The sequence below is a fragment of the Cinclus cinclus genome, chromosome 8, assembly GCF_963662255.1.
Source record: "Cinclus cinclus chromosome 8, bCinCin1.1, whole genome shotgun sequence".
In the NCBI taxonomy this organism is placed as follows: domain Eukaryota; kingdom Metazoa; phylum Chordata; class Aves; order Passeriformes; family Cinclidae; genus Cinclus; species Cinclus cinclus.
Genome location: NC_085053.1, coordinates 24973735 through 24992163, shown reverse-complemented (window position 1 = coordinate 24992163; position 18429 = coordinate 24973735). Strand labels below are relative to the sequence as shown.

General features: G+C 39.9%; 1 protein-coding gene across 6 annotated transcripts in view; it reads right to left on the bottom strand.

Annotated features, from left to right (window-relative positions):
- The window catches only part of OSBPL9 (oxysterol binding protein like 9), a 57441-nt gene that overhangs the window by 38774 nt on the left and 238 nt on the right, over nucleotides 1–18429 (bottom strand). For 5 of the 6 annotated variants that reach the window (XR_009933384.1, XM_062497655.1, XM_062497654.1 and 2 more), the window contains exons 2-3: nucleotides 9790–9840; nucleotides 5698–5776 (exon numbers count right to left, since the gene is read on the bottom strand). Coding sequence is in view for 5 of the 6 variants with exons in the window: in XM_062497655.1 (XP_062353639.1) it covers nucleotides 5698–5776; nucleotides 9790–9840 (130 nt within the window). In the remaining variant the exon portion in view is untranslated. The remainder of the gene's footprint in view (nucleotides 1–5697; nucleotides 5777–9789; nucleotides 9841–18429) is intronic. The other variant, XM_062497658.1, reaches the window with a different exon arrangement.

The following is an 18429-nucleotide window of genomic DNA, read 5'->3' as shown; positions in this document are numbered from 1 at the left end:
CTCCTAATCCTCCCCTGATGCCATTCTCCACCCACACAGATAAATCAACCCCCCTTTTGTTCTGCAGGTGTCTGACCAGCCTGAGCTCCCTGTCCCTACAGGAAACTCCTGTGCAGTCACAAGACACAAAGTCATGCCCAAACAAAAGGCATCAAAAGGTCTCCTGTGTACAATGTATTTGTAAGATTAATCTGTGATCTTGAGAAATCAACTAAACTGTTCTTTCATTGTTACCTAAGCTCAAAAGCCTTTTTAGTAAGCTTTATAATCAGCACAGAAACATAGCTTTGGGTGGAAACTTGTGTGAGAAAGGAAACGCATGATCAAGCTGCTATTAGTTCTCCCTGGAAATCCATATATATAATGTGTAATTTTTGCAATTAAACATTTCTGAGTGTGGGGCAAATCTGCAAGTATATGGCTTTTCACTAGAGAATAATACTTAAATATTAATAATAGCAACACTAAACAATACTTCATATGGTATATTCTGTGGAAATGGCTTTTAGGGTATGTTTGCATTTCAAATTAATCATAGAATCACTGAAAGGTTTGGTTTGGAAGAGACCTTAAAGATGAACTTATTCCAACAACCCTGCCATGGGCAGGGATACCTTCTACTGACACAGGCTGCTCAGAGTCCCATCCAACCTGACCTTGAACACTTCCAGAGGTGGGACAGCTACAGCTTCTCTGGCAACCTGAGCCACAGCCTCACCACCCTCACAGTAAAGGATTTTTTCCATTGTAGATCCCACTGATAAAGCTCTGAAACAGTTTCAATCTTAAAAACAGAAAACCAGGTGGTGCTTATATATATGACCATAACAATTGAGTACAGGAAGTCCCATTAAAAATGGCATAACCATGATGCTGCTGGTGCAAGAAGGACCTGCATGGAACAGGGAAAGCACAACAATGCACCATTCCCTGCACTCTGGTCCCAACAACTCAAAATACCAGTGCAATACATCAATAGCAAAAAGGAGGCAGAGGGAAGAGAAGACAGAAAAATCACTGCAAAAGCTAAACTTAGCTCTGGCTCATAGAGGAATTTCTGCAGTTATTCCAGTCAGGGCAGGATGAGATGCAGCCCAGACCTGGTCAGGTAAAGGGAGGATGACAGGAAGCTCAGCTTTACTCTGATCATAGCTGCTCATCCTCCTCTGAAATATAAAAGCACAGCTGAGCATAGCATAGAGGAATTCACTGTTTCAGCATCACCAGAAGCCTAAAAGACCCAGAAAAATGTTAACTTAGGACAAACAATGCTGTCACAGCAGTTATAGACATCACTGAAGAAACAATTCATTACCAAGAATTCACACCAAAATCTCTCCCTAGGCATTTTTCAATATCAAATTTAAAAAGCTCTAAAACTTTTGGTTTTTAAGGGCTGCAATTTATGAATCGTTATTTAAATCAGGTAATGTGATAGACTTAAGTGCCTCTTTCTACCACAAGAGCAGTCAGCTTCCTGCCATCTATTTGGTGGACAATGTCAAAGATTTCTAGAAGACTATAAATATTCTATTTCTGCAAGTAGTGTTGAAACACAGGTAGAAAAGCAATATAATTAATTTTACATAATGCAAATACTTAAACTCTCAAATTCTGATACTAGTCAGCAAGTAAGGCCTTTGTGGACCCCAGTGTAATAATGCCTCCCACAGTAACAAAAAATCCTTGCTTTTATAACATTATGGCAACCTTTGGCTGGGCACGTCTCCCTTTCTCCTCAGCTGGGATGGTGGGCAGACACAAATCAAGCTACAAAACTGAGAAAGGATGGGAAAAAAGGAGAAATCTACCTTTACCAGATGACAGCTTTCATGTAATAGGAGAATAAGTTGCACAGCAACATTCACGCTTCATTTCTCAGATACTTTTGTGGCAGGAATAGGAAAGGAAAGACAAAAGCCAAAGCAAAATCATCTCAGATCAATGCACTGGACTGCTTCCAATCTTTCCATCCTTTATTACACAAAACAGTGGAGACAAAAGTGATTTGCCTTCCAATGAACTGTACTGCAGGCTATAAGAGCTGGATTTTCAGGTAGGAGTTTAAAAATCTGATTTTTTTTTCATACAAATTCTTTTTTCTTCATGCTATGTACGTTTTGTGAAGTATTTCAGTCCAGACAGAAGTTATTCTTGCTTCAGGTTAGACAGCAAATCAAATATCAAGAAGAAATACAATAGCTTTGCCAGAGTCTCTTGAACATCATGTTCCCACTCTTGAATGTAAGTCACAAGCATCCCAGTGCAGAGAAAGAACAGCTAAGTAATATGAAGGATTGAAGAAGTGAATTTCCAAATGGAAAGATCTTAAAAGCTTGGTGATGATATGAAGATGTTAAAAGAAAAAACAAACCCAACCCCCACACTGCCTGAAAGTTATGGAACATTTAGAGCAGGGACATGTACTGCAGCAAGGAAAAATATATTACCAGAAAAAAGAAAAAGCTTCCTGGCAGGAAGGTAATTTAAACTAAAAGTATTATCCCAAATGTCTTACAGCAACTTGAACGGATTTTTGCATCTAATCTGAAAAAACCCACAAGGGGATACTTCAAGATCTACCTAATTCAGAAGCCTTACAAGCAAGCCATGAAACTGGATATTCAGCATGACCAAACAAGGACTAATCAGGAGATAAAATACTTTACTTTTATATCTATTTTAAAATTTCTGAGGTCATTCTACCTCCCTCCCCCCTCCAATATGAACAAGCATCAATATACCTGTACATAACCAAAAAATACAGGGAAAAAATCTGCTGGGCACTCTGCAGAGCTAAAGTCAAGCTGACAGTAGAAACAAAACATGCTGTTTGTTTTACTGCCCATATTTATTCAATTAAATTCTGTCCTTTATACCCAGGTACTAAGGATATGGGTCCCATTTGGGATGTAACTAGCAATCGTTCAAAACCTACAGTATCTTTGTAATGAAAACTTTTTGACTTTTACTGATGTTCAATACAGGGGTGGCCACTAGGAAGCACAGCTGAGAACAGAAAACAGGGAGAGTGTCACAAGCAGAAACAAAATATGATTTTTTTCTTCTGAGAAGAAGAAAACTTCAAGTCAGAAGTTGCCAAAATCCAGTGACAGGCAAATCCTAGTGGGACATGCTGGAGCTTTGGCACTTCAGAAATTCAGTTACACATATACCCACACATAGGGAATCATCTTCCATGTGAGAAGTTGGCCAGACAGTTTTTAATTACTTGCCCTTCATCTCATTACTTCCATCTCTAGAGTGTTAGTCAGATGTGTACCTTTGAGCAACTGACATTAAGAAATAATTAATTAACCCAGAATGAAGTTTTTCTTTTATTTTTCATGAACTCAACTTCTATCACTTGCTGTCAGCAAAATTTCAGTGAGGCACCAATCAGTACTTAAAGTCTGAGTGAATGGAGAGCCTGAAAGAGAAACTGTTCCATTGCAGATGGGACCCCAACTTAGGTCAGGAGATTTTTGAAAGCTTGGATTTTTAAAGTTCTGTTTTTTTCCCCAGTGAGGCTTGTTTGAATCCCTGTCTGTCCTTGAGAAAGAAGGAAGGCAGCAAGAAGGAAGGAAGAGACCATAAGCTGCCATTCCTGCAGTTTTCTCTTGTCCAAGACTTCTTTTACAAAGGGTGAGTGAATTTATAGCTACGACTATCTTGCAGAACAAAAGCTCTATCTTAAACAGGTATTAAAAGTTAGGAAGAACTTGTAGGAAATTTTGTATGTTTTCTTGAATTATTCCCTGCATATATCTGCCCTATATGCCCTATGTAGTCTCAGAATACATTTTGTAATATTTACATTACTAACCACTTGCCATTCATGACTGAAAGTGACCTACATTTTGCATAAATTAAAACCTGGGTAATACCGAATTAATTTAATATAATGTATGAACATTTGACATAAATATAACAGAGGTTGCATGAAGGGAGAATGCAGTTACAGTGGCTGTAAGAGCTACATATATAGTTCCACAGAGTTTTTTTTACACTGAAATATCACAGGACTGATATCTTACCTGTCTTTATAATTTTTTGCATTAAATCCATGTATATTAATACTGTGCTTGTATCATTATAATTTCCAGGGTATCAGGGATGTTATCTTCATAATATGCTAATAGAAAAAGCATAATACAGAAAATAGTGTACAATATCTTAGTTGTACACTGAAGGAGGATACATAAATCCTGGCCTAATATGAAATGCAGAGAAAGAGAAATTATAAAGCACAAGATGTGACAACATTGCTGTTTAAAAATTATCAATATTACTTAGAGTAGAACATTATTTATGTCAAATACTATCTATTTTTTTAAGACACCTGGCTACCCAAAGGAGAATACAGCATACAACAAATCACTGAAAACAAGATGTATTAAAAAAGGTTTATCTTAGTAAGTAAAGATTAGAGATTTCTAGATTTACCTGTATCAAGTTCTCAAATATTCAGCAGTATTTGGGTTTATAGTACTGAAAAACTGCCCTAGTACAGCATTCCACTGCTGCATTAGCAATTAGCTTGCATTTGAACAGCTATCCTTGGGAACAGTAGATTTAAGTGTTACTGTAAGCTCAGCATTATGAAGGTACATCTGTAAGGCTTAATGCAGTGAAAAGCCAGAGGACAGCAGCAGCATTTAGGAAAAACTACAGCACAAGGAATACAGAAGCCAGTGACAATATGGTGTACAATTAATATTTATCATTAGAAACAGTCTCACAAAAGCAACAGTATTGATGATAATTCCAGCTTGCAAATCACTGATTTAAGAATATGTACAGTATCATACAAGTTATAGAATTATTTCAGTTTACATAAATTAAAATGACTGCTTAAAAGCAAATGTGCCTATTGGATATTTAGTTTCCAGCTCTATACAAAGCAATTATTTAGTCACTGCATTTTAAAGGAAAAGCAAAAGGACTAACAAATGTTAGTTGCAAAATATTTTCATCACACTTCCCTGGGATTTCAACATTCAGTAAAAGGAAGTTCTCTATTCAATATTAGCACAGTATTTTGTCCTACTGCTGCAGCCAAAATAATTGAAGGAGTACATAGCAATTATATAGAGCCTTACCCTTTCTACCGGTGAGCCATAGCATGCAATGACGAAACATAGCAGTGGCAGATGGCATTGGTGTTAGGAAATGTGAATAAAAGGATAATAGCAGAGAAATGGTGACTGGCAGACAAGACACAGAAATGTAGATGAAATGAATGCAAGCTGGTAAATCTTGAAGCAAAGCTCCACTGTTAAGTCAAACGTTGCCTCTAGTCTCCTCATAATTGAGCATTAAGTTCTACTGGGATACAAATTGCAACCTTCAGACCAGTCTTGATTCTCTTCATAAAGAAATGCATCATTGTATCTTGATAACGAAGATCAGAAACGTTTTGTAAGCGAAACCCGTAATCAGAAGCACATTACTTTCTCCCCTTGAGTGATTTATTCTTTACATTATTCATCTCCAAATCCTGCCAGAGCTACAGTCTCTTTCTAGCACATATGTATCCACTGCAGATGTAAATCCCTGCCTAACCTGCAGCACCCCTGGATCCAGAATGTTCTCAGTGTGCTCATTCATGCTGTTCTGCTGCCAAACATTTAAAATTATCCATCAAATACAAGTGGAATCTATTACAAGAAAAAACAATCTCTTCTTTCAGCTCACCCTGAAAATGGAAGGTTTTCTGATCAACAGTTATTGTGAAGGTGCTGTCGTCCTCATCGTCTATACCAATCACAGCTCCCTGTGAAACAAAGAACAAAATCCTGATAAGGCAAGCAGTGACATCAGCAGCAGACACTCTATCACTACACCACTGGAATTTAAAAAGCTTTCACAAATTAGAAGCAAACTGAATACAGCAAAGAGCAGAAAGATTCTCTGTTCAGTCATAGGATGCAGTCGGTTCTTTAATACAATAATTTTTTAGTTGCAGAAAAAAATAGTGAATGTCTGTAAAGCTGTGTATCTTGATAATAATATGCATCTTTTATTTTTGTAATGGAGGTGGCTTTATGCTGCAGCAGTTCCCTACTGCATTCCAACTTATATTTTAAAGAAAAGCAAGAAGCAACATTTTATATCTATTTTCCATGTATAAAAATAACAAGTACTCTACAGAAAGAAGCTCTTGACCTGATTTTATCTACCAGCCTGTAATAAAAAATAAATCATTCTAGCAGAATGAATTTGGCCCATCATGTTGTGTCACTGGTACACTGCATGATCTAATTTTCAATCCCTAAGTAAATATTAACAGTAAGTAATCAGGATATATCAGAAGCAACTAGCTTTGTCTTCTAATTCTTCATGAATTATTACAAGAAAATGCAAATAAATTAAAGACCATCTGTGCTTAGCTATTTACAAATCTATCCACATTTTCATTCCTGTCCCCTCCAACACTTACAATAAATAACAGTTTCACCCAGGAGAAGACACAAAAAAGGGACAATTCCTAGTCTCTGCCAACTCCAGTAAACTGTAATATTTAGCTCAAAAATCACCAGTGGATTTACTCAGTTTCTTTTCTTCTCCAAGGAGACGCAGCACCTGGATGTGTTGCATCCTTCCACCTCCCACAAAACAGACAGGCAACCCTGGAATGTGCACATATTTAAAGAGTAAATTCTGCTCTTACTCTCAGAGTACACAAAGAGTAACAGCACTACCAGGAGCCCTGAGCCAATTCCAACCAGCGCTTCCTTTCACTCAGCCCAGTACCCCACAGCAGCTGCAGGGCTGGGGGTCAGGGGTACACCAGGCTGGCCAAAACCTAAGGATGGTCTGGGTCCAGACTTGGGGGCACAGGGAGCTGAGTCAGTGTTACCCACAGAAGCTCCTCACAGTCCCTAGGTAAGAACAACACCAACCATCTGTAATCCAAGGCAGTATAGCAGGAAAGGATAGCTCCAAAGTGTTGGGTTTTTTTTTATTATTTTCCCCCACTGATAAAACATGCCACTTAACCTCGCCAAAGAGTATCTTCCATACAGGCTTTTCGTGGACAGCTGAGTGACCACTATAACAGAGGCACCTAAAAAGTATATCCAAGCCAGGATAATTCTGAATACTTCTAGTGCCAGGACACAACAGCAACCAGACTTCTTGTAAATACACCAGTAGACAAGGAATATCTGGCACATTAAGTACATGTTTTGCTATGCAGTAAATCAGGTGGTCACTGCAAGTTGTACAATATTGTTCTCCTCAGCAGCTGTAGCACAGAGTCACTATGGTTGGAAAGGAGCTCCAAGATTATCATTATTGTTAACTCAGCACCACCATGTTCACCACTGAATTACCTCAGCAACTACCACATCCACATATCTTTTGAACACTTCCAGGGATGGTGACTCCATCACTTCCCTGGGCAGTCTGTTCCAAAGGCTGACCATCCTTTCAGTGAAGAAATTTCCCCTAACATCCAATCCAAACCTCCCCTGGTGCAACTTGGCCGTTTCCTATCATCCTGTGACTTGTTACCTGGGAGAACAGACTGACCCTCACCTCATTACAACCTCATTTCAGAGAATTGTAGAGAGTGATAAGGTCACCCCTGAGCCTCCTCTTCTCCAGGCTAAAGCTACCAAAAACCTGTAACTCAGACATCACGAACATGACCAAGATATTCTCCCCAGAGGATAAAGGTAAAACTCACATGAACACAGACTGAGACAGCTGAGTCCTGCCTCATCCTAATTGTGGGAGCAGGGAGAGCTCTCCTGGGCTGTGAACTCAGCACAAACCTGTGTACAGTGCATGCACTGTCACTGTAACACTGGGGCAACAGAAGCACACAAAATGCTTCCTTTGTCATGCAGATAATACATATGAACAAGTAAAATTAAAAATAAGAGCAGGAAAGTTTATGGATATTCCAGAAAACTTTAGCAGGATGTAAGCATGGTGCAGATGACAAAGAATGCTTTATGACTACACTTTCTTAAGTACGCTAAGACAAACTGCAAAATAATTTGAAGATGAAACTTCAGGCCCATGAAATGTCCATCATGAGCAAAAAGGTGAGGAACAAGCTTTTCATAATCCATTCAAGAGAAAAGGAAATACTTTAGCCAAATTGCTTAAGTTACATGTTTGTTTATGTTCACACCTACGGTTACAAATCAACAATTACTCCAAACAGAAAACCTCTTTGATAGAATTTCAGACTGCTGAAGGCCATCTGTTCAGCTATCAGTATCACTGTCATCTGCCAGGGGAGCTGCTTTACAAAAACAGAAAAAAAGGAAGATTCTTTCCTCCCTCACAAAAAAACCCAAACAAGCAAATCACATGTATTCAGAAAAAGGCTGATGGAGTCCGTAAGTTTTTAGAAAACTTCAAAAAACATTTTGTGATAGAAGAGTGGCAGATGGGAGAAGAGAAAGGAGCTGTTTTATGTTAAATACATATAAAGATGAATATTAAACAGATTGTTCACTTTTAATATTTCGTACACTGGCAGGCTGAGGCCAACCTCCACAGTGACAGGCTCCCAGCACTATTAAAGCAGGCATGGCTTTTTTGGACTGAATTTTTCTGCACAATGAAAAAACCTTCCACATGAATCTTTAGGAATGTCTTGTTCCAGACAGTGGTTTGAGTGTAGATTTCCCTTAAAGTAATTCTGAATTAAGATATAATACATCAAGCAAGGTGAAGTGCAAATAAGTCACCTGGAATCCAAGTTAATAGGAATTCTCTGAGTCTCAGAAGGCTACAGGTACCCACAGAAAGACTAGAAAGGACTAACAACAGAAGGAAAGAGTAACTGGAAAATGCATACTTTTCCTTCAACAGTCATCACATTACTTGTAAGACCACAGATCCCCTTCTGTAGACTTCCCTTACTTCAACTTTCACAATGCTCCCATCCATACCAATCATTCTCCTCAGTCCTTCTCCCTACTTGCTCCAGCTCTTCACAAGACTGCTTCATGCTAGAACTAGAAATTCTACAGGAAATGGGAAAAATACAGGAAAAGGACTTGTGCAAGAAATAGTTTTGGTACGAGCATGACAATGAGGTAGAAACTGGGCATGTGCAAAGACATCACAGCACTCTCACCTCACTTCAGTACTGCCACTTCCAGCTACAACAGCAGCAGAGGCAAAATGTCCCATGCCAGAGTGCCTCAAACAGGTAATGCTCAGCTTTCCCACTCTGCATCCTCTGCCTCTCTTTCCCTAGTCTGTATATCCCCTTCCAACCTATATTTCAAAAACTTTGCCAACAGTGTTTTCCCTTCCCCTTCCTTCCCTTCCTCCTGTGTTTCACTAAGCTCAAGCCTAGGCCTAAGGAGTATCCAAGATGGCAGGATGGAGAACATGGTAAGAGAAGAAATCAGGACAGAAGAAAGCAGTTTCACAATGACTTCTGTAGGTACAGGAAACTAAATACACATCTATATCTGTTTATATACACATGGACTTCCACACACAGAGAAACAAGAACTGCAAACAGCAAATTTTTCATGGTGTCCTACTACTAACCCATCTTACTCTGCCAAAGAATGCCTTCTATTATATCATATAAAATGTATCATATTTCCATTCCATATATAAATTATAGGATGTAATTAGCCCAGCATGTCACTTGACCTCTAATGTTTTCTTTCTTTGAATACTTTTAGTATTTCAGCATTTTGCAGAGTCAGGATTAGAGCCCAAACCTCAAAAGCCTCCTTGCAGTTCTCTCCATTAGGACATATTTTACACAGTAAGTCACTAAGTACTGAATAAAACAACACTTACCCTGAGTCTAACACACCCTCGACGTGAGCCTCTCATCATTTTGTCTTTTGACTGAAAGAGAAAAAAACCAGATCAGTGGGTTAACAAATACAGTAAGAAAGTAATTCAAACCAACAGGGAAAGAATAAAGCATTTTTGCATCATGTTTTAGTGACTGATTAAACGAGATGCAATTTCTGTTACAAAATAGGTTCGTTCCCACCACCATCATATGGAAACTAAATCCTTCAAAAAACAAGAATACAACATCCCACTTCAAGAAGTTTTCTAAATACCTTCAAGAAATACTTATAAGATGCAGTCCACACCTTTACAGAAAGTAAAAAGACAGGACTTGAGAAATATTAAAAATCAGCAGTATACTGATTCACATCTTCCTTCTTTTTCTCCCACTCTCAGGAAAGTGCCCATAAAATCCAGCTGTGCAGGCAGAAATGCACAAAGGAATTTATTTATCTGTCAGAAACTTTGCCTGATTTATACCCTTTTTAGGCAGATAGGAAATTCGTATTTAGAATTACATGTTTGTAAACCTAGTTCCTAGCTAGTACAGCCCACTGTCATTACTACAGTTTAAAAAGTAAATGTTTGTAGCCATTCAAGCTGTTGAAACCCAGACCAGAAAACAGGACTGTCACGTCCATAATCAGTGCTCAAACGTGCACATTGACCTACCTTGCCAAATTACTCAATCTCTTCTTTATTACCTGCTTGAAGCATTGGAAAAAAGCTTCAAACCCCTGCCCACCCCCCCCCCAAGTAGGAAATTCTAAACAGTCAACTCACTTCCAGCTTGAAATTGTGATACTTGAGCTTTCAGCTGTTCCCACCACTGCCTCAGGCAAAGCTGAAAAGTAATCATTGCTATTGGGCAATAGTGGCAAGCCCAAGTTGCACACACAAACTATTTAAGGTAAAGAAGAAAAAGAAAGTATTTAGGTCTTCCTGAATACTCGGTTTTCTGGTAAGGGCTGGTTTTTCACTACCCACACACACACTTCCTGTTTTTTAAATTATAAATTACTTGCTATTGTAGCCTTAGCTGAAAGGTAGCCCTGTCTAATAAAACCCCTTCTCTTTTGCCATCCAAATATTCAAACTATATTCTTTCAGGTCAGGAAAACAACAATTATCACTGGTGTCTCATGATTAGATGATCTTGTTGTCATCTTCTGAAACACCCACTTTTTTCCAGCAGTGTATCAATAATTCCATCAGGACAATATATTGGTATTATTATCACCAGACCTATTTTCACTGAAGAAATTAGGCAATAAAATCTTGCTGACATTAATGGAAAAAAAAAAGACAGGACAAAAAGTATCAGTCTTAACAGTAACAAATTATTCTTCATCTTCCACATGTTTTAGATATAGTTACAAGAAAAGAATGAAGCAGTCCCAGCAAATCCTATTCCCTAAAGATAATGTAAAAGTAAAGCACTAGGGCTTTAAATAATGTTTTAGCTGACCTCTCATTCAATTCAGGCTCCAATTTATCAGAACTGTCTTCTGAGTGTTAGAAGCCATCAGTATTAATCTACTTGTTTTCACATCAGCATATGTTAGCTGGTCAAAGTGAAATGGAATTGAAGACCAGCAGTGCCTCTGTAATGGATTCTACAGATATGTAATTTCTTTTTAGACAACAAGAACATAGGAAAGACTTTTTGGAGCATTGTTTTGTTTTGGTCTTTTTTTTTTTTAACCTCAAACCCAAGAGAGGATCTTGTTACAAAGTTTCTCCAACAATTTCCCATGAGAAATTGCGTATATTTGGGACATAGCTCACTAGAGAACATTTTTATTTTTTATATTCACTGCCTTGAGAGTTCTCCTAAAATGGGAGTACACTTTTGAGAGCTTATCACTCCCTCTGGTGGTTTCTGAAAGAAATATAGGCATAATCTAAGCAGGAAAGAAAATACCTGGACTGAGGCAGCAACAGTGCAGGGGCTGCAGGGACCTGGCCAGGTCTGACTGCCCGGATCCCACAATCCAGGGAAAGCCCTCCCAGCTCCCTGTGCTGGGCACAGGCACAGAACAAGCAAAGGCAGCACAAGAGACTGGGTTTGGTTGGGTTTAGACCCCTCAGCAACTTGCAGGAAATATGAGGGCTTGTCCCAGTGCAAGGGAGAACAGAACCCCAACAAGCCCCATTTCCACTGACCATCAACTCACATGGTCAACTCAAAAGATACAGTAAAAACCTCCTTTTTTTTTTTTTTTTTTTTTTTTTTTGTCCACCACATTTTAATGGAATGGAAATTAAGTTTAAACATTATAAGGTTCTATAAGCCTGCAAAAAGAATCACTAGATAAACAACAGGTCAGAGTGTGAGCCTGTACACCTACAATTTCACCATCTTCTGACAGTGCTTTACTTGGTCAATACCAATTATAAGAAAGCATAATATAAAGGAATTCATCCTGCCTAAGTGCAATAAAGCACCCATCATGGCAGTATCTGAATTCCCTGAGCTCCAGAGCAGGCAGCTCTCATCACACACACACACACACACACACACACACACACACACACACACACACACACAGTGCTGGATTCTCTCGTTGGCAGAGAGCAAACCTTCCACTGCTGCTGCAGGACAGTACTTTAAAACACAATTCAGCTGACATTTTGGATTTCACCCCCTCCCTAACTAAGATTTTATAAAAATACAATTCAGATACTTTCAGCTTCCCCTTACTATTCTTTGGTTGAAAGTAGGTTATCCAATATAACCTATTAAAAATAAAGCCATCCCATAACTGTCTTGAGGAACGGTTCCATTTCACGGAAAAAAAACTCATACAGCAGAAAGGCATCTCTAAATACCTAATAAAAAAGCTACATTTTACTTTCCTTTTATATTTAAAATTTTAATATGCAGCTATCTTTTCTAGTGCTCAGTTTTATAACCAGCCAAATTACATTTTCCATAAGCTTTCAATACACATTGTACTGATTGTGCTGATAAAGGACTTGAACAGGTTATAAGCAGACAGCAATATGTGATAAATTTCAGCTGCAACTCAAATAAAAATTTGTAAAAATGAATAAAGCTATAGAGCATTATTGCAGGGGGAATGTAGGTATCTCCTGAAGAGACGTGGCCTTCATTGGTTTCTCTTTTACATCCACACAGCGAAGTGGATCACATACAGAACTGATCTAACATAAGACATTTCAGGTAACCTACAACTTCTTAAGAGAAATTAAAATTATGACTGGACCTATCTAAAGAAAACAAAGCAAAATTAGAATCCTAACCCAAGCCCCAAAGACTCCCTCCTTCATCTTTAGAAGTACTTCTATTTCATTTGAGTTTTCGCTGTTGCGTGCAAAGTTTAAGGTTTCAAATAAAACACAGCTGCTCTTCGCCTCCAAAAGTTCTCAGGCATGAGTTCTGCTTGCACAGAAGAGCAGAGAACTTGAAGAGGTGCATTTCTGACTCACTCAGTGCTGTCATGGAAATCCCTAACATAAGCACACAGATGAGCAAAACCACTTGGGGCATTTATTTCCTGTTAGGGATGAAGAACCTGGAACAAGCTGTATCTATAAACAGTAAATCTTTGCAATTTATCTGCATCTACAAGATAAGCTTAAATTTGGATCACTTTCCATAACAGTCATTTTTCACATTGGATCCTAAGGCAATGCTCATTTTTAAAGCAGAAACAGACCTCAACAATTTAAAGCCTTTACAGGCTGTTCCCAGCCCACCATTCCTCCAGCTCCCTTGCAAGGCACACACCATTCTCAGAGGAGAAGCTCCCTGAGCTCAGGGACAGCATCTCACAGCCCTGCTGTTTGTGCAGCTAAAGCTGGGACCTTTGTGGGTGCAGTCATAAAACAGGAGATAAAACACTGCAGCAATAGCTGAGGTGTCACTGGGACTCATCTAACCCCAACAGATAAACAGGCTTATATTAAATAGGTAATGCAACATTTTATAGGTCCTGGCACAGAAAAGCATTACACTGCTTTAGAGAATCCTATGAGAAATTAATATATGTGAGGCCTTAAGTGGATCAAGGTGTAAAAGGTACAGCACAGCCCTGGAGCCCTCCATTCATCCTCTTCCCCAAAAATGCACAGCTACAGACTAAACTGTAGCTACTACCTAACTACTAAAGAGGAGTCAACTACTTAAATTATAATCCTTTCACAGTTTATTCAGTGCATCAAAACCTGTGATACAAAGTTGAAACTATGTACAAAATTCAAATTATTTCTGTGTAATAACCAACATTATTTTTTATCCCTTGACCATAAATTCAGAATTATTTTTATCATTACAAGTTCACTTACAGTTTTGTCTGTTTTTAATAGACTCACTAAGTTGTTTTCAGGACACGTGACAGATCAAGTTATAGTAAGAAAAAAGTATCATTTCATTTGAGAATGGAAAACAGAGACCTCGGTTTGTGAAAAAGCAGATGTGTTTTTTTTCCTGTTTTCTTGGGATTTTTGCACGCAGCTGCTGATTGAGAAACTGCATTTGGAAGAAGTATTCAACTGCAAGTCTCTACCACGGAGTCACTGAGCCACGACTGCAGCTTCAGAGGCATCATTCAAAATCAAGTCAACAAGGTTTGTTTTCTGTTCACCACCAAAGATTCATAAAACTGCTCCAAAATTTGAGTCCCCCTCCTCAAATAGCTGGGTTGTACAACCCACAAGCAGTTCTTCAATACAACCAGTATTAAAGTTGCTAACTACTTGTAGTCTTGAAAAACATGAGGGGAAAGATGGGAAGGCACTTTTACACTGCTTTTCCTAACAACTGATTTCACACAGCTCTTGCTCCTGGAAAGCAGTGGACCAGCAAATGTTTTAAAAGTAGTTTGATGGAATGATGAACAAAAGAACAGCACTTAAATCCATTCTTTAGGCATTCACTGGTGCAAAAGCCATTAAGATGATGGGAGGCTCCCCAGTTTGGTATCAGGAACACACAATATGGGGCTGTCATACACAACAATTTTTTTCTGGCAGCCCTCATTCACTGTGCAAGGCAGTTCTTTAAGCCTGCAACATTTTGAATAGTTCTCCTTTCAATACCACCAAATGTCAAATATCCATGAAGTTTTAAAATACTTTAAGGAACTGACCTTCCTCTGGCGCTGCTTTAAGCACTGTTTGCACAGCTATGCCAGTTCTGCTTTCAATTTATTATACAATTTAAATATTTATTTAAAGAGTGCACTTAAAGTTAGAATTTAAATCAGATTTTCAAACTTAAGTGGTTCTCTGGATTATTTCTACAGGATTCCCAAGGGTTATCGAGGCTATAGCTGATGTGTACTTAAGACAGCACTTCTGCCAGAAAACACAAACAAAAAGCAAATTGCATTGAACTCCCCCTTCCTCCTTGACCATTTCTTTGTCTTCATGCTCTCCTCCCAGCATAATGTCAACATATGCTTCTACACTGACATGCACAAAACAAACAACAGAACAAATTCAGCTGCTGAAAAAATAAACCAGCACAAAGCTATTTTTCATCTGGAATCCAGCTCATGGAACTACTTTACAGGTCCTGCACCAGCAGAAGGCAGGAATGAGCCACTTCAACAACTGTCTGCTAAATATTTCAGTGAAGCCAATAACAAATACACTGAAACCCCACAATGCTTCAGAAACTTATATATGTAAGTCATTCCTTCAAGAGAAAACACTGAAGCATGGGTAGAGTCACAAACCCAAGAATACTGAAGGGGGAAAAAAAAATTGTCAAGCCATTGGTCAAACTGATCCAAAATGGCAAAAATGGTACACTGCCATTAAATTAATACTTTGCTTTTTTTTAAAAAAAAAAGTGACTATTTGCTGATATAAGACAATCATTTATTTAAGCAAAAAAAAGTGAAAAGAATATTTGAATGACAAGTCCAGATTATATTCTCTAAAGTATAAAATTCATAAGTAACTTTACACAAAAGTAATTATAAACAAATCTGAGGATGAATATTTCAATTTTGAATGAGGGAAAAAAACTCCGGGACTACAGAAGTGGGGGGGGAAAAAAAAGCCAACATTTTGGCAAATTGGATAAAATGAATTGCTTCTTTAAAGTTGTAGTTATTCCAGAAACTTAGTTTTACTGAATTCATTTGCTTCTGATGTATGTATAAACATACTCAGGTTAACAGGTATTCATTCCACCAAAAGACAAAGCATAACCTTTTTTTTTCCTCCCAGAGTACAGTGCTATTGCACACTAATTCTGTTTGAATGTTTGGTTCACATTAAGGGTGCTTTTCTGCAGTCTATTTTAAGTGACTACCAAGGAGGGCTAAGTGGAAGAGTGTAATGACGCCTAAGAAGTTCGTGGCTCAGGCTCTAATGGAAAGTTCAGCTGCATCAGGAGTTATTTGCCTGCAGTTTCCTCCCCAGCCAAAGGTTAACAGGCTGTGGGATCTGTTGGAGAAAAGTGTCTCCTGTCTGCAGAACTCACTGGAGAGCCATGGGCTGAGGAGCCTGGAGAGACGACGAGCAGGTACAGGCTGAGCAGGTACCTGTAACCGCTCCTATCAACAGAACTGCTTCTAGATCTGCTTCCAAAACTGCTTCCAGACAGCCGGGCTGAAAGCACCCCAGCCCACCCCACCCAAGCTTTACACTCCTGGGAGGGGCCAGATTCAGGCTCAAACACCAGCCCGGCCACAATCAGCCAGGCAGAGTGAGGCAGTTCCATTGCTGCAGACTGAAACTGGCTCAGAGGGAGCACAGCACAGCGCGTGTACCTGATCACACAGCTCGTTTCAGACACAAGGTGCCTGTGCAGAACAAAACAGGCCATTGCCCCATAGAAATAAAATCCTCGGACCTGCCAGCCTTTCAAATTAATGCTGTCTACAAGCCTCATAAAGTACCAGTCAGGAGTTATTACTCCAAACTGAAGCTGGAGCAGTGTCCTACCACCTTCTGGTAGGATTGGTTCTTGAGAGGTGTGTGATCAAGCTGGGACTAGATCCGAGTTACCTGGGAACAACCATGCCAGCACACATGGGGAGGAGGGTGTGCCAAAGAAGATCTTTTGGAAGGCAGGTTTCAGCACCACACAGCCCTAGGTAAGAGAATGAATACAGATGTCTGGAGAATAGCCTAGTGAGTGCCTCAGAGACATATGTGCAGAAAGACAGCTCATGGATAGGAAAAGCATTCTGAAGGAAATGTTAACTGCAGCCACTTCTTAGTGGGAAATGTACATAAAGCAGAGAACACGATTTTTTCCCTTGAACCCAGCTTGAACTTTTTAGGATATGTAGTTTAAAAAAGGGCTTTTAAACTTTCAAACTAGAAGTTGTTATACTAACAGAGAACATAATAAATTATAAAAAGTGCAATGTATGTGCAGAGGTAACCAGCCGTAGGAAACAATTAAATAATATAATTCTATTAAAGAGCTGAAGACCATAGGATGAAAGTCAGTGCAATATCCAGAATTATAATTATACACACTAGTCATCAGTAAATGTTTCTATTCCTGTAGCTGAGCATTAAATGACTTTGCACCTTGGACTGCTACTTAGACCACACTGACTAATTCATCTCTGTCAAGCAGCTGACATTTGAAGAGCCATTATACAGTAACTATAAAAGCACTTCCATTTTTCCATCCACATCCCAGGTGAGAGATTTGGAACCCACATGAACAAAACTGAGAGGCTGTGACACTTCTGTGGCAAGAGCCTTATCCCCTGCATCTGGAGAGAGAAGCTCTCTCCCAGCATGACAGAAATCCAGATTTAGGGAAAAAAGTTTTATATGCAATGCTTCTGTATGAACAAAACTTCATAGACAATGTGATATTGGCAAAGTTATTTGCTGTAAATCTATTCCAACTTACTACAGGTTTAATTTGTATGTGTTTTATTCAGCCTGACAACGCTGACTGCTCCAAGAGAACAAAACTTTGCTGCATGGATGCAGTTTGCCCAGTGAGCCTTCACATTTCAGAGGGTGCATCCTTGAAAATAATTAATTTGTACCATTAAAATACGTGTAAGTTATGTAAAAACACGAATAAGGAAGGTGAACTAGCCGACAAGCCAGGATCTGTCAGGGGGTATGCCAAAAAAAAAAGTTAAGGAGAACATCACTGTTTCTTAACACAGAGCAGTTAAAAAGTTCGTGCCGGGAAGTGGGAAGTCCTGAACGGAAACGAGAAAGCCGATCCGGCTCTGGGAAGCACCTGCCGGGCGGCAGCGAGCCCGCCAAGCGCGGCGGTAACGCACCGCGAGCCGCGGGAACGAAGCGCCGGGCGCGGCTGGGAGCACACGGCCCCGGGAAAGCGGCACCGCCCCGGCCCGCCGGCTGGGCTGAGCCCCTGCAGCGAGTTCCCGCTGGACAGGGTGGGGAGCGCCGGGGCAGCGGGACCCTGCAGCGGGCGGCCGGCACCGAGCGAGGCTCCGGGGCAAGGGGGTCGCGGGCAGCCGGCGGAGCGTGCGCGGCCCCGGAGCTGCCAGGAAATCCCGGGCGGGTCCCGCGGCCGCTCCCGCCGGCGGCACCGCCCGCGGCCAACAACAACAGCGCCGCTCGCCCCCGCCGCTCCGTCTCCCCGCAGCGCCGCCCCATTGGCTGCTCCCGCCGCCTCCTCCTCTGCCATTGGCCGTTCCCGCCGCCTCCTCC